The sequence below is a fragment of the Selaginella moellendorffii genome, unplaced genomic scaffold (genome assembly GCF_000143415.4).
Source record: "Selaginella moellendorffii unplaced genomic scaffold, v1.0 SELMOscaffold_22, whole genome shotgun sequence".
Classification (NCBI taxonomy): Eukaryota; Viridiplantae; Streptophyta; class Lycopodiopsida; order Selaginellales; family Selaginellaceae; genus Selaginella; species Selaginella moellendorffii.
The window spans coordinates 923,734-939,644 of record NW_003314283.1 but is presented as its reverse complement, the minus strand read 5'-3'; the positions used below and the strand labels follow the sequence as shown (position 1 = coordinate 939,644).

Genomic DNA, 15,911 nt, shown 5'->3' with positions numbered 1-15,911 from the left:
TCACCACTATTCATCAAATGGTACTAACATAAGGTGTGATAGCGAGGGTGTTTAGCAAACATGGTAAACTATCATCTAGTGAATATTGAGGGACCAAGTTCAATATTGCAAGGGTTCCCAACACTAACAAGTGCAAGCTAATAACATGAATTTTTCATTATTGTGTCAAATATGCTTGACTAAATGACAACTTAGGATTTCCTTCCTTAATGCCCTTTTGGTCTAAATGCACATGTGATGACCAATTTCTCAACTAGCTTAGGTGGAAACTAATAAAGGGTCCAACAATATTAACCTTCTACCGTTGTGGCAGTAAAGAAAGAATATTGTTAGTTGAGATTGAATATGCCAATGATTGTGATGATGCCTTCCAAAAATTGTATCATTTTTATTAAGAGCCATCTGAGTCAGTGATGTAGGTTGGTATTTGTTTCCAAAGCCTTTTGCTTCTTACGGAGCCAAATATATCGAAGTGGATCAAATTAAGAATGTTGTGGTTAACACTTCATTAAGATTTTGTAAAACTTGTGTATACACTTGCTCCAGCCACCCTTTACGATGCTCTTTACTTGGCATAACGTTATAAAACATTGTCTCTTCCACTTCTTGTTGCACATCTTTTAGCTTCACTTTTTGTGGGAGATAGTCATGTTCTAATTAAGGTTGATATTGTTGCTGCTTGAGTTCAAAGATAAGGGCAAGGACATGGTCATGGCCGTGATATCCACTGTTAGGTGTGATGAAGTTGGTCACATTTATTAGCGTTGTTAGCATTTTTCAGATTGGTGACTTCCATTTCCTAAGTGGAGACCTTGGTGTCAACAACGTCTTGTTGGTGTTGTTGCAATAGAAGGACTAGACACCGAGTCACTCAAATAACAAAAGGATCTTACACAAATAAATCAGTGACCCCTCCATCTTTCTTTCAGGAGTATCATTAAAGGGTTCACTTGGTTCTAGTTCATCAAATGTTTACTTTCCAAACTCATTTTTGTAACAAAGGGTTTCTTATTATTTTTTCTGTGTTGGTTCGAGTTTATCTTTTATTGCTTAGCCTATTGCCACATGTTGCCATCTACATTGCTTTAATTTTCACAAGTGATTGCATTCAAACCATTATACTATTGTAACACTATCCCTTGGAGACACATAGAAAACTCATGCAAATGTAAAGTATTATCCCAAGAATGATATGTGGCAATCACTATAAAGTGATCTAACTAATGGTACACATCATTCCCAAGACTCATATAGAAGAATTTTAACCAAATGCGAGGATTGGCATCAAAAGCAAGAGGAGCTATACCATATGTTGTAAATGCCACTATCAATTGAGTTGATTATTCAATTATTACCATATAGCATTGAGCAACTGCAACAACTACTACTTTAAAGTCAAAGAAATAAGAGGCTGCTACTTTGCAATGAAGATGAACAAAAAAAAAAAAGCAAAAAAAAAAATTTGAAAAAGTTATAAGGAAAGGGAGATAAACAATACAAAAGCTATATCTAAATTAAAATCCTAAATTCAAACACTTCTTAGGGACAATCAAAATTGCCCCTCATCTCCAACAATGTGAGTGTATGGAATATGGAAATTGAATATAAAAATGTGCATATTAATTAGCCCAAAAACCCATTTTATATAGAGGAACAACTGGTTTAGATTGAAACCAATCCAACAGCTATCAAAATCCTATTACACTAATATTAGTATACACATTGTAGCCATACACTTTGGACCTCACAATAATTAATTTAAAAAATCTTAAATTAAGTATTGTGAGGCCCAAAGTGTACCTTGATAATTGATAATAATTGATATTAATTGATAATAAAAATTAAATATTAATTAAAATAATTAAAACATAAACAATATTCATTTCAGAGGTAGAGCTCCTCAAAATTGGCAATTTTTAATGTTTTCTTAACCTCTATAAAATTAAAGTAATTTTTATATAAGAAAATAAAAAAAATTATAACATATATCTTTAATATATATCTGTATAGGAAAAGAATTTAACTTGAGCTACTTTGTTAAATATATAAAACTATTAGGTAGTAAAAGTTTAAGCTAATAAATATGAAAACAATAGCAATGTGGTAAGTATTTGTTATACATAAAAGGTTTTGCCATATATAGATGTATGCACAATAATGAAAATAATAAAAATTCAAAATTATGAAATGTTATAATTTAGGCAAGAATTAACCTTTAAAAGAACATTCAGCAATGAATAAAAGATTTCTGGAGAGTGTTTGTTTAATCATATAGTAACAAAGTGTTAGCTTCTCATTACTATTTCTATACTTTTAGTTTATAGTTGTTTATGTAAATTTGTAAAACATATTTCTAAACAGAAGCTTCCATAAACATAAAAGGAGAATTTAAAAGATAAGATTTTAATAAAAAGGCTAATCCTAACACACACAAGAGACACAGATAGAGAGAGAGAGAGAGAGAGAGAGAGAGAGAGAAAGAGAAATGTAACATGTAATTCATAAAAAGGTAGAAATTACAGTGGCATATTTCATTCACAATATGTGTCTGGCTGTTATTGGTCCATGTGTAATATGAGTATCAAAAACACAGGCATAGGATATTTTATTAATATCCAATCCTTATGCCACAGATGGGTGCCCATAGCAATGACCCATGTTATGCTTGGAGAAGAGCTCCCTCACAACTAGGCTCACACAGCAAGAGCTTGCACGGATGACAAGCACGGGGCACTGGTGGATGAGCATGTGAATCAACTGTGGAGTCGTGTGGAGCTTGGAAGTCACCTCTTCTGGGCGATGCAAGAGAAAGAGTCCCATGATATGGATGACCAGAAGAGTGAAAGCTAAAAGCCATGATGAGTGAGAGCGTTGCTGCTGCTACTCGAAAAATGCATTGTCCTCCACTCCAAGATTGGCAATTCACAAGCAGAAAAACTGGATAGATGGGATCAAACGAAGAAATCTGGATTGAAGCAGACAAGTTAAAACTCTTTCTACCTCTACTCCATCCTCACAGTCGGTATCGATATCAAACAAAGTGGGACAACCCCAGCTCCTCCCCAAGGGCCATATAAATAAATATCCCCCATCCCCCACTTCCAGATATGTTACCCCTATCTGGATCTCTCTTTTCATTTGCGATTGTAAACTAAATGTTTTTATACTTTATCATCCACCCATCGGGCTAGCATCCATGGGGCACCCATTGCAATGGGATGTATATTTAAAGATAAACCAATAGAAAACTGCCACATGGACACTATTGTGAATGAGAGAGAGAGAGAGAGAATGCAAGTGTTGATGTGTTGACGGTAGTAAAAAATCGCCGTTCGACGAAATTTCTGGAGCAAGAACCTGTCAGAGACGTTCTTTATTTGAAGTACTTTTTATTGTTTACCCATCGAGATGATGAATCGAAAACAGCATGTATCTTGAAAACCGTCAGTGTTTTAGGCAGCCCCGAGAACTCGCTTCCTGATAACCTCAGCGAATTCAGCAACCTTGTCTGGGCTTGGAGTGGATTTCTTGATCGCGTCCACGGAATTTACAGCGTCTACCCACTTGTGGAGATTGGGCCATTCTTCCGGGCCTGGAAGCACGAATCCTCCCACTTTCTGGTAGCCCTTGAACCAGCAGATGAATGGAGCCAGACCAACATCTGCAAAGTTCATAGCGTCGCCGCCAAAGAAAGGCTTGCCTGGAGCGATGGTGCCGAGAGCTTCATCGATTTTCATCAGAGCCCACTTGAAGTCCTCGCCGGCTTTCTTGTGCTCCTCCCCCATAGCTCGTATGAGTCGGTTCCCGGCGTCATAGAGCTGTTGGTAAGGAAAAATCTGGTTTTGATCAACCCGGAAGAAGCAACAAGTTTACCTTTTTGTCACCAAAATCTGCCCAGAAGCGAGCCACAGCCTTTTCGTATGGATCTTCCGGGAGGAGCTTGTGAGAACCGGGCCACACACTGTCAATGTAGTCGACGATGACGAGAGACTCGCAGATAGGCTTGCCGTTGTGGATGAGAACCGGAATCTTCGTGTAGATTGGATTTGCCTCGAGAAGCTCCTTGCTCTTGTTGAGCAAACTCTCCTCCTGGTAATCGTAGGACACCCCTTTCAGATCCAGCGCATAGTGGACTCTCAAGCCAAACATACTCGGCCAGAAGTTCAAGAGCTTCACACTGTCTTTCGACATGGCTACTACTCGCACAAAAGAGAAGCTCAGAAAATACAAGGCACAACACCAGTTCTCTGAAGATATATGCCAGCGAGCCGGTGGATATTCGTTAAGGCACCTTAGAAGTCTCTAAGTTAGAGGCTTTTGTACGGGTAAATAATTAGCGGCCCACGACTCCAGCGTGCCTGCCACAAAAGATCAGAAAACTTGTCGTGACCTCTATAAACACCATCCCTTCTGACGGTCTCGCGCCAATCCTCGAGTCAAGATTATGTTTGCGGTAGATTCTTGCGTTATCTCCTACAGAAGGGAAAAGAACTGTGAGAAATTAACTTGCGGTTCAAGTACCTTTCTGGTGACAGCTTAAAACAATCCATAGGTGTAATTTGGTCCTCTGATACGACTCTTGTCTCGGAGTGAGGCATCAGTGTCTGTCTGTCTCTGCTGCAAGCAGAAAAGATAAAACGTAAAAGATGACGGGACAAAGACTCGAGTGTCAGACATCTATATTTTATACAGCGAAGCGAACAAATGAGAGGTGTTAAACCATACCTCGGCTCTAGAGAGGTGTGGGTGCGTTATCTGAGGACCAAGAGCGAGATCACCAGCAGCACCACGACTAAGACGACCTTGAGTTTGAAGGCTTCACTCAGTAGATTTGGAGGCAACGGCGTTCCAAAGCTGGCGGCAGCATCAGGAGCAACAGCAGCATCATCCGTTGGCTCCTTCTTAGTTTGTCTCGGCCACCACCACATTGTGAAGCTCTTCACAAGTCGGAACGCGGGACGCACTGGCACTGAAGGAAACTTGAGCCTGATCTTGAAAAACTTGCTAAAATCAGGGTGGCTCCGTCTCTCAGCCGCTGGCGGTTTAGGCGCTGCTGCTGCTCTCGGGACTGCGTCTGGTGCTGTGTAGCGAAGGTTTTGCTCCCAAAAATTTATAAATTCCCTCTGCTCGAACAAAACTTGTTCCTGAAAGACACGCATCATGGCTGAAAACTGAAAACAGAAAGTCCTTTCCTTACCTTGTCAGCTACCGTCGTATACAATCCTTTGTGTATCTTTGTTATCTTCTTCTTCAACTCCTTTCGAATGGGAAAAAATCGGCCGATGCCAAGAACTCGTGCTAGGAACCTCCATCCGGACAACAGTTCCTCAGAATCAGTTCCATCTTCCTCGATCTCACTCACGTCCCCGGCCTTAGACGGGTTTCCAACTGGAGCCAGCATCACAACACCTGTGCATGCAAACCAAGCCAGGTTAAAAAATTCGCATCAACTCTTTCAGGTTTTTACCTTTCTAGATAATGCAGAAAGCACAGATCACACCTGATAGTCGCTCTGGAATATATCTGATGCTGCCCACGCATAGGGACCGCCACCAGGATGTACCAGCAACCAAAACCTCTCGCTGAGTCTCAGTGCGTTGGCAATGAGTTCCATGTCCTGTGCGGAAGAGTTAAATGTTCTATTGGGATTAGGATCACTCAGTCCGAATCCCGGCAAGTCGTATATGATCAGACGAACTTGAAACTGTTCCAGCAAAGAATCGTTCAGTCCGGGAATGCCTACATAAAAAATCATATGTTAGCACAAGTTGGAGAGAAAAGGCGCACAAAAGGACATGGTACCTGTCTCTCTAAAAGCTGTGAATCCCCGTACCACTAATCCAGAGTGCTTGGATTTTTCTACACTGACCCCTAGCTCTCTGTAAGCTATGTACCTCCCATCTGGTAGCAGCAGCCGCTTGGACGGTGCTTTCTCGGGTTCTACTTGGTGAGGAGTGTCACTCACCAAACCAAATCTGTCATGCAGGAGCTGAAACTAGTGTGGCTCCAATGGCTTGGTGATGGGTGCTGCCATCGACTAGCCACACTTGTAGTGAAATTGGACTTCAATGTGCTTGGAGCTAGCATGTTGGACAAGGTTCTTGGACATGGCCATGCTGCTCAAGTTGTTGCATGCCATGGTTGCTTTAGATGGCAGGCATTTTGGATAGACTCTAGTCCTAATATGTCCCACTTTCTATGTGCATATCCTTGATCAACTTTGATAAAAGTTAGATCCCAAAAAGAAATTCATCTTCATCAGATATGCATATGGTTATGATATAACATTTTCATTGGTTGTCAAAATGGTCAGCCTCCATACCCTTTTTGTGCTTGTGGCTGCTTGTAAATAGCAAGTCCACTATATGAATGTTAAGATGGCATTCTTGAATGGGGATTTGCAAAAGGATATATACATGCACATGCCTCTAGGACAATATTGCCCTTAGTGGAGTTGTATGGCAATTGTGGATAGTTTTATATAAAAGCTTATGCATTTGGTATCAAAAATTTGATGCTACCTTTTGTACTCAAGGCTTTTATTGCTGCCATGCTATACGAAAAGTCATCTGGGACTATATTTGTTGTGGCCCTTTACATTAATGATTTGCTAATTGTGAATGATGATCCTAATGCCATTGTTGTTTCGAAAGCTTCTCTCAGCCAATAATTCTAGATGAAGGACTTTGTCCAAGTCTCCTACTTTCTTGGCTTTGAGGCCATATGCAATCCCAAGTCTAGTGGGTATATACCTATAAAGTTTTGCTTGTGTAAGCTACTAAATTTTCCATTTCACTTTAATCACTTAACCACCTCTTTGACTACTTGGAAAAGTTTCACTCACAACCTCCATAAGTTCTATTCCAGACTTGGGGTTTGCTAACCCCGAGAATGGCACCCCTGCCACTCAACCTTTGCACTTGGTCTAAGTGCTCCATGTGTCCGATCCCATGACCAACACTCAAAGGTACCACTGACATATCAGCCCATTACGCTAAGGCTATGCCCTATCACCTTTGCCACACTAGTGGTCCAATACCACCTGGATCACAGTCCTATCTCTCCAAGACTGGGTTATCCATCCATGAGTGGTCATCCCAAATCCACTCCTTAACATCCTTAGGATGTTCGTAGACATGGGGAACAACCTTCCCCAATATCCCTTTTTCAGTCCCCACCAAGTCCCTTTCTGTCTATGGTTGTGTTTGCCAACATTGCCACTGGAACAAAGCCTGTAGGCCCGACCTCTAAGTCCCACTGTCCTTTGGGACTTCCTCACCATGTGACCATATCCTTAGTCACTACACTAGAGGATTGCTCCTTTTCCTTTTCACAGTTTGGGATTTTGGGACAACATTTCGGAACACTGTGGCCTTACGCGAGCCTCATGGGTACTCTCCCCACCTTCTGCCTTTTGGTGCTTTAGCCATGGGCTTAGAGTGAGGTTCTGTTGAGCCACATTAGGTATCCAAGTAGGTAGTGCCACCCACACTTGGACAGGGAGCATCGGCCATTCGATCTCCCGGGGGAACTAGAGCTGGCTCTTGAACACTTCACCAAGCTACCCCACTTGTTAGTCCATAATCACTTTAGCCTTGGACTTCCCAGTGGTTATCCCATCACCTAACACCTGAGCACATCCTTCCTGGGCCAAACTGGCTTCATTGGAGTCTGTAAGCGACTAATTTTTCCATTTTACTTTAGTCACTTAACTGCACATCCAACCACTTGGAGGAGTCTCATTCACAACTTCCATAAGTCCTAGTTAGGACTTGGTGGCCCCAAGAATGGCATCCATGCCACTCAACCTTTGCACTTGGTCTAAGTGCTTAACGTGTCCGATCCCATAACCAACACCCCAAGGTACTATTGACATATCAGCCCATTACGCTAGGCCACACCCATTCACTTTGGTCACATTGGTGGTCTAACACCACTTGCATTGCAATCCCGTCTCTCCAAGACTGGGCTATTCGTCCATGAGTGGGCACCCTAGATCCACTCCTTAGCATCCTTAAGATGCCTACAGACATGGCCTTCCCCAATATCTCCATTCCGGTCCCTACCAAGTCCTTTTCTGTCCTTGGCCGTGTTCGCCAACATTGTCACTGGATCAAGGCCCACAGTCCCAACCACTAAGTCCCACTGTCCTCTAGGACTTCCTCACTGTGTGATTGTGTCCTTGGTCAACACTAGAGGGCTATCCTTCTTCCTTTCCATAGTTTGGGACTTTGGGACAACATTTCGGAACACCGTGGCCCTACGTGGGCCTTGTGGGTACGCTTGGTTGATTTCCAGGCCAGAGAAAGATTTCAGTATTGTGTTACGTTGTGATGATCAGTTCGGGTATATGAGGGTCTGGGAGACAAACGCTTTGGGCTTTCACCCTCTCAGACTCAGGCTAAGGCTCGATCTCAGCCTCGACCTCATCTCGGTCTCGGTCTCGATCTCGGTCTCGGTCTCGGTCTCAGTCTCGGTCCCAGTCTCGGTCTCGACCTCGGACTCCATCTCAGATCCTTTTCGGACTCCATCTTGGATTCCATCTCAGGTCCATCTCGGACTCCATCTCGGACTCCGTCTTGGTCCATCTCGGACTCCATCTCAGGTCCATCTTGGACTCTATCTCGGGTCCATCTCGGACTCCATCTCGGATCCATCTCGGACTCCATCTTGGACTCCATCTCGGGTCCATCTCGGACTCCATCTCGGGTCCATCTCGGGTCCATCGCGGACTCCATCTCGGACTCCATCTTGGACTCCATCTTGGACTCCATCTCAGACTCCATCTTGGGTCCATCTCGGGTCCATCTAGGACTCTATCTCAGGTCCATCTCGGACTCTGCCACGTGTTATGTGTTGGTCTTCTTGTGTCCTCATAGGGATGAACCTACCCAACAGCCTAAGGAGTGGTTCCTCAATTTGGGTATACTCACATTGTAATCTAGAGGCTCACTTATTGCTTGTTTCATAGTCGTTCTTTGAGCACTTTGTTGGGAGTTCCACTCTCGACCTTTTAAGTCAGAGCTTTTAGTCCAAACGTGTTATGCTTGTTTGGCTTTCGCTTCAGTCACTACCACGTGGCACCCTTTTGGCTCCACTTTGGGGCATGTGGATTTTGTGTCTCACAACTCCACCACCTATAGACGAAGTTCGATGCCCTCATTGAACGATAAACTATTTCATAAAGTAATACCAGCATATATTACCCTTTCCATCCTTTGCACCTCACCAATATTCGTCAATGGTTTGACACCGAAGGCTCACCATGCCTTGTTCACCTTCTAAGGAGGGGGATGGTCCAAAGTTGAGTTGACCTCACGAGTTGAGCTCAATTCAGCTCAAGTCAATGCTAGTCAACATAGTCAACCATAAGTTTTATAAGGAAATATTAAGTCAGAAAAATGTTATTCTTTGGTGAACTTGAAATTTATGAGTTTAAGTATCAATGGTTCAAAGAGATTTTTATTTTTTGAATCTTTCTAATGCAGTTTATACAATTTCTAGAATTAGAAGTTCGTCTGAACCCATAGAAATTTTTGGGCTTTATTGGTCCCAAATAAAATGGGAATATTGAAGTTCGAATGAACCGGAAAATTTCTATTGTACATTTCAACATTTTAACATTTCAACAATTGACCAGAAATATATAAATAATTCGAAACACTGATTCACTCATTTATTCTTTAGGGTTTACAGAGATGGGAAGCAAGGAAGACAAAAAATCTCTAAGTAGTTCTAGCATACAGAAATGTGAGAATGTGAATTTTGTTTCACTACCACAATCTCCATATTACACACCTGGTCCTTATTACCCATCCGGGAATGTGGAGACCACTGTCACTATTGATAAAAATGCTCCTGTTACTTCCGAAACAACAATCCAGAGCAAGAGAAAAGAAGAAATGGACAGCACAGCGGAAAGCACTAATAAATCCACTCTATAAACCCTTTCAATGGCTTTTGTAATCCACTAAAATATTATAAAAAAATGTAAGTTTTTTATATATATCTTATTCCTTTTGATATGTTTTGTCTTTGCAAAGATATATGATGTAGACAAATCAAAGAATTAAATCTATATATGATTTTGGGATTGAAAGGTAATCTTGCAAAAAGGCATACTCGCGTGCCTGTGTATATTCGCTATTATTATATATGGCAGGCCAACTATATAAAATAATGCTACATATTAATTATATGCTAGTTTTTAGCTTCTGAAACCCTATAGCCACTTGTTTCTCATAGTAGGTTGTAATTACTAAGACTGACAATTATCATTCACTATAGTGTTATGTCATAATAAAACATCATTCCCGAGATTGAAATATAGTATATTAATGAGAGAATTTTTATTGCTAGGAAGTTTAATTCTTCTTGTGTGTTGCAATGGTTAGGAAGAAGTTTACTTTTGGTCCCCAAGGCCTCTCATATGAGTCTCCACCTCCATCTCCAATCTCAACCAATAATCCACCTTCACCTCTACGCAACAATCCTCCTTTTCATTTTGAAGGCTGTTGTGAGGCTCTTTTATTTGCGACCTCGAGTGCAACTGAACAAAAACTCTTTCCTTATGATGTTGTTAAAAAAGTTGGATTGCCTCCAATGCTTCAAGAGTGATGTCAATATTTTCTTCAAGATCTTGCTCCAGATATGGCAGGGGAGCTTAATGTAGATACATATTATCTTTAGTGTCCTATATGCAACTTTTATTTAAACAAGATAGATGGTTGCATGGGTTTGGTAAATTTTATTGAGCATTGTCGCAAATGCCCAAGAGCGGGTTTGGAAGGTGTGCACGCGTGGATGTATAAGAAAATCAAGAAAGAATTAAAAACACATAGCTATTATGATTTCATGGTGGAGAACAATATTCCATTGGTGAACACTGCATCAGTAAATGCTGAATATGGGATATTTAGGCCACCCTTTAATGTAATGTGAAAGTCATGCATAGTTTTTTCAAAAGGTTAATTCTTTATGAGTAAAGTGGAGAATCTTATATTTTCGAGAATGATATTATTCTAGCATGTATAAAGATATTATTATATATACAAGTGGTTCTGACACTGTTATAATTCTGAAGTCCCATTTTTGAGACTGACAATTTAAACTTTCAAGAACCCCTAGATCTTTTCTTAGTATAAATACCAACAAGGGATGCTTTCAACATTGAAATTTCAGTTTGTTTAGAGTGTAGGAATGGCTAGGGAAAATGCTATTGCTACTCGCATTTGGCCCCCATGCATTTCATATGAGTCTCCACCTCCGTCTCCAACTTCTACCAACATTCCACCCTTCCCTCCATACATCAATCGTTGTGAGGCCTTTTCTTTTGTAGCCCCAAGTGTGACTGAACAAGAGATCCCTCTTCCAGATAATGTTCTAGATGTTGCTACTAAAGATGGATTGCCTCATGTGCTTCAAGAGCGATGCCAAATGTTTCTTCAAGATCTTGCTCCCGATATGGTTGAAACTTTTGAAAGAATGAACACATATTATCTCCAGTGTCCCATCTGCTACTTTTATTTAGATAAAACGGAAGGCTGTATGGGTCTAGAAACTTTTCTAGAACACTGTCACAACTGCCCAAGAACTGGTGTGGAAGGTGTGCATAAATGGATGTATAAGAAAATCAAGAAAGAGTTAAGAACACACAATCATTATCATTTCATGGTGAGGAACAATATTCCGTTAGTAAATCCTACACCCACAAGTGCTGAATATGGTATTTTTAGGCCATCCTACTGAAAATTCCAGCCACTAATAATTCTTACACTATGATATTATTCATGCCCCCCCCCCCTCTCGCCTTTTTTTTATTAACAAAATTGTATTACCTATAGATAATAAACTGATAATACTAGTAATTATGAAATTTGACAAACTGACACTGTAACTTTGTCATCTCTGACACTGACACTGTCTCTGTCACTGACACTATCACTGTCGCTATCTGCTACACTGACACTGTCAGTGTCACAATCATTATCACATTGACATGTGACACATCTTTCTCATTGCATTCAATTGATGTATCATTAATAAATAGATTTTTCATACCACTCCTCAATTTACACATTGCATATGATATGCCATGCATACCTAGGAAAACTTCTAGAAAACTAAATATGTATTATTTATAAGTTTTTAAAACATCATAAATTACCTCCTAGAAGCAACTGATAGAGAAGGACGAAAACCTCGAAGACGGCGTTTGAAGAACTCATATTCTTCAATCGCAAACACCGATCTACCAGAGTCACGTGCTGCTTCGACCATCGAACCACTACCTGCTGTGCAATCGATGACAACACCTCTAGTTGGGCAATAAAGCTCAAGTAGGACATGCATCGCCGATGGAGATTGGAACCGATACCCAGACAATGTGTTGCGGATGTCGTCATCTATGAGATTTGGTATGATGTCAGTAAAGCTGTCATACCCTGGCAAAACCCTTGCAGCACGCTCGCTATCACGAAAACCGTCATTTTCTTTTCTGCAAAACACATGGTAGGTCCACATCATAACCTGAATAATAAAACTTTAGAGACAACCAAAACAGAAAATGATTTCTTACCTTCTCTGGCATGCCTAGGACACCTTTGGTCTCAACCCCAACACTATCCATGATGCATCCGGAAGAGAACCTCTTGAAGTTGACTCGACTTGCATACCTCATAAGGCAGGACATCCAATGGGGGTCATTCGGGAGAATGAAGGCAACTTGACCGGTTGTGTGAAGGAGAATTGCTGCCAAAAGGAATGCATCCTTCAAGTGGTCTTTAGTCAGGTTGTTCTAGCTTGGGACATCACCATTAGCGTCTGGAAGACCATCTGGCATGTCAAAGAGCATGAAGTTTGTGCTCTTGAGTGGTCGCCTATGGATCTTCTGACAAAAGCGCTCCCACTTTTGCCGGATAGCCATATTCTCAGCATCCTCCTCAAAAGATGCCATCAATGAACTATAGGAGCCAATAAAGATCCCAACTTCACCACGGAATGCCACTAGAGATACAGGGCGAATCTAGGGGGAGAAGACAAAGATAAGATGTGAACTTAAGAAAAATTTACATACCGTCATGTGGCGTGTGGTAGATGTAAGTTCCTCCAAGTCCTCTTCTCGAGCATCAAGACGAGCTGGAATGAAGTTACTCCCGACAGTTTTTGCTGCAACCATTTTGAGGAACTAAGAAAAGGAGAGAATAAAAAGAAATATACCTCGAGAAGTTCCTCAGTTACGGGGACGTCTTGGACGATCATCATCACTGTTGACTAATTCCTCCAGATGTGGATTTGCTCGCTTTCGTCGAGGTAGAACTTCTTGGATGTTCTGGTTCTCTTGCTCGACTTCGTCTCAAAGAATCTCATTCTCACCGCCATCTTCACTCTGCTCGCCATTGGCACCAACAGGGTCGACATTCTCATGGCCATCATCTTCGTCATCATTGTTGCCTCTTGCAGCCTCATGGTGGGTTGGTTCATAATCTGGCATCTCCAATTCCCAAGGACAAGCGTGCTTTATTGCTGCTGGAAACTTCATTGTTGTCGGGTACATGCCTCCATCTCTCACACCATGCCTCAGGAGGCGTGTGCATACCAGTGTTTCGAGAGGAACGCCTCTATATTGGAGATACCTATAATAGAATATAAACAATTGAGTATAGTTGAGAAATTGTATGTTACCTGAAAGCCACTCGACGCATGAAGTAAAGTTGGCCAAGTTGTTTATCAAATGGAGTCGTGCTTGTGGCCTTCTTTGGCAGCCAGTCCTCTCCAAGTTTTGTAAGCTCAATGGTGACGAAGTCCTTAAATGGAAGTTGCTTAGGATCATCCCCTATGAAAGGCGCTAGAAACATCTCCCCTTCATATACAGTTTGTGAAATGTAGACAGTCCTCCTCATCACAGTCTCCATCATACTATCCAAACCTTTTTCTCCTTCCCTGAGTCTGCTATTGAGGTCGTTCAGAATGTGTATCTGTTCCTCATATGTAAGCTTTGACTTTGAGATGTTGTAAATAATCTCATCTGGAGTTTTGCCCACTAAAAAATAGCTTTTGTGAGAACCTTCATGTAAATACAAACAATACTTACTTTCATGACAAGCAATCTCTGTTATAATATCGAACCACTCCTTTGGGCGTCAAGGGTCAGCCACACTAAGTAATTTCTTTACCTTTGTCTTCTTTGTGCTGTTGATTTTCTTGTCAATTGCAGCTAAATGCTTTGAGAGTTCTTGATCATTTTCAGCTCGATGCGACTGTGCATATGCATCTTGCTTAACCTTCACCAATGGCTGAAGACAACACAAACATTCTATGATAAGAAGTATACTTAAAAGAACATACCTTACTTCACACAGCTGTCATAAAAGCCACTGGATTCTTGTACCATCTATTGGCATCCTGACGACCTCGTTGATGTCGAATAAGTGATGCTAAATCATCACCATAGTGGCTGCGGACTGCATCCTTGTCGAGATTGGCAAGAAACCGGATCTGCTCGATATCATGTACTAGGCTTTGTTTCTGCACTACAAACTGTCCCAGTCTGCAAAACACAAATTGTTAAAAGTGATTGAAGAAGGAGAGGTACTTACGCATTAATTTTGTGGCAAGCTATCACAAGCCTTGCCAAATCTAGAGATCCTCTCGCGTGTACATGTCCAACCGGAACATTGATGTGATAGACAGGATCGTCTCGGAAGCATTCTCAGATGCACTTCATCCACGCGCACCAGCGATGATTCCCGTCGATAATGTAGAACATTTTCCCCACAAATTGTTGAGTCTTAGGATGGCTCATAAGCTTGTTGTCAAATTCGCGGGACTTCATTTTCCAAATGTCATCCCAATCCCTCTCGATTTCCGGTGACACCGAGAGGGTATTTGTCGTTCCTGGCTTGAAAACTGAAACAAGGAACATACCTATGTTTGTCCCAAGGCCATTCTGTTTGTATAGACTATAGATGTCCATGTTGACGAAGTGCGGTGAAGCAGACTGAACGATGCTTGTCTGAGTGAATCGACATAGTGGGATTTCTCGGATCATGTGCCCCGGGCCTTCCCACTTGAGAGACTCCATAGTCGTGTGAATGGCCTTCTCTTTAGTTCTCAAAACTGTCTCTTGGAAGCGCTTGTCGACAATGTGTTCAGGTAACTCCACTTCTCTTTCAGCTTCAGCTACACCTCCAGTAGCACCATTATCAGATCTAGCCCCCGACTCTGGCCCAACACCGCCATCAGGCGCTGCTACAGAGCTACTTGGGCACTACTCCATTTCTGCCATATTTTGTGAATATGTTAAGAGTAGTGGCATTTGTGGTTGTGGCAGCAATGGTAGTGATGACAATGGTTGTGCTGGTGGTGGTGATGATGCTGGTGGTGGTGGTGGTAATGGTGGTGATGACGGTGGTGGTAATGGTGGTGATGAAGGTAAAGGTGGCAGTGGTGGTAATGGTGGTGGCGGTGGTGGCGGTGGTAATGGTGGTGGTGGCATCGATGGCGGTGGTGGGGGTGCATGTGGACTGGAGCTATTTGGTTGGGAAGACGGTAGAGTTGTCGCTGTGGAAATCTCTATCTGAAGGTCAACTTGATTGTCGTCCTAGATTTCATCTTCCTCATGTCTTCTCTTTGATCCAACATCCCTCTCCTTTTGTAGTTGCTTCCGTTTCTGAAAATAAAAAAAACTCATTATAAATTATAAATGCATAAGAAGAGGGGAACAGGGCGTGGGCTCGATGCAGGCCTCCCCCAAGCACCTTGGCCGGCCCGCGCCAAGGCCAACCGCCCGAGAGCCTTGCCTTGGCGCTTGGAGGCGGGCCGGTTCGCCGGCGAACCAGTCCGCCTCCAAGTGCCAAGGCCGGTGCGCACCATGTGACACGACCGGGCAGTTGAGCCGAGCCGGACTTGGC

At 42.1% G+C, this 15,911-nt stretch overlaps 1 protein-coding gene across 1 annotated transcript; it reads right to left on the bottom strand.

The window, feature by feature from the left end:
- Nucleotides 1-3,197: 3,197 nt before the first annotated feature.
- Nucleotides 3,198-4,261, bottom strand: LOC9642174 (glutathione S-transferase U19). The gene is made up of 3 exons (XM_002973500.2): nucleotides 3,874-4,261; nucleotides 3,401-3,818; nucleotides 3,198-3,344 (listed from the first exon to the last, which is right to left on the bottom strand). The coding sequence occupies exons 1-2, from the start codon at nucleotides 4,189-4,191 to the stop codon at nucleotides 3,453-3,455; spliced, it is 684 nt and encodes a 227-aa protein (XP_002973546.1). The 5' UTR covers nucleotides 4,192-4,261; the 3' UTR covers nucleotides 3,198-3,344; nucleotides 3,401-3,452.
- Nucleotides 4,262-15,911: the final 11,650 nt, after the last annotated feature.

What these genes read in the sequence shown, in the direction of transcription:
- LOC9642174 (XM_002973500.2), bottom strand. Translation starts at nt 4,191, where the DNA reads ATGTCGAAAGACAGTGTGAAGCTCTTGAACTTCTGGCCGAGTATGTTT. An exon ending in CAGATTTTGGTGACAAAAAG is followed by an intron (nt 3,819 to 3,873) that starts GTAAACTTGTTG and finishes CCTTACCAACAG; the next exon opens with CTCTATGACGCCGGGAACCG.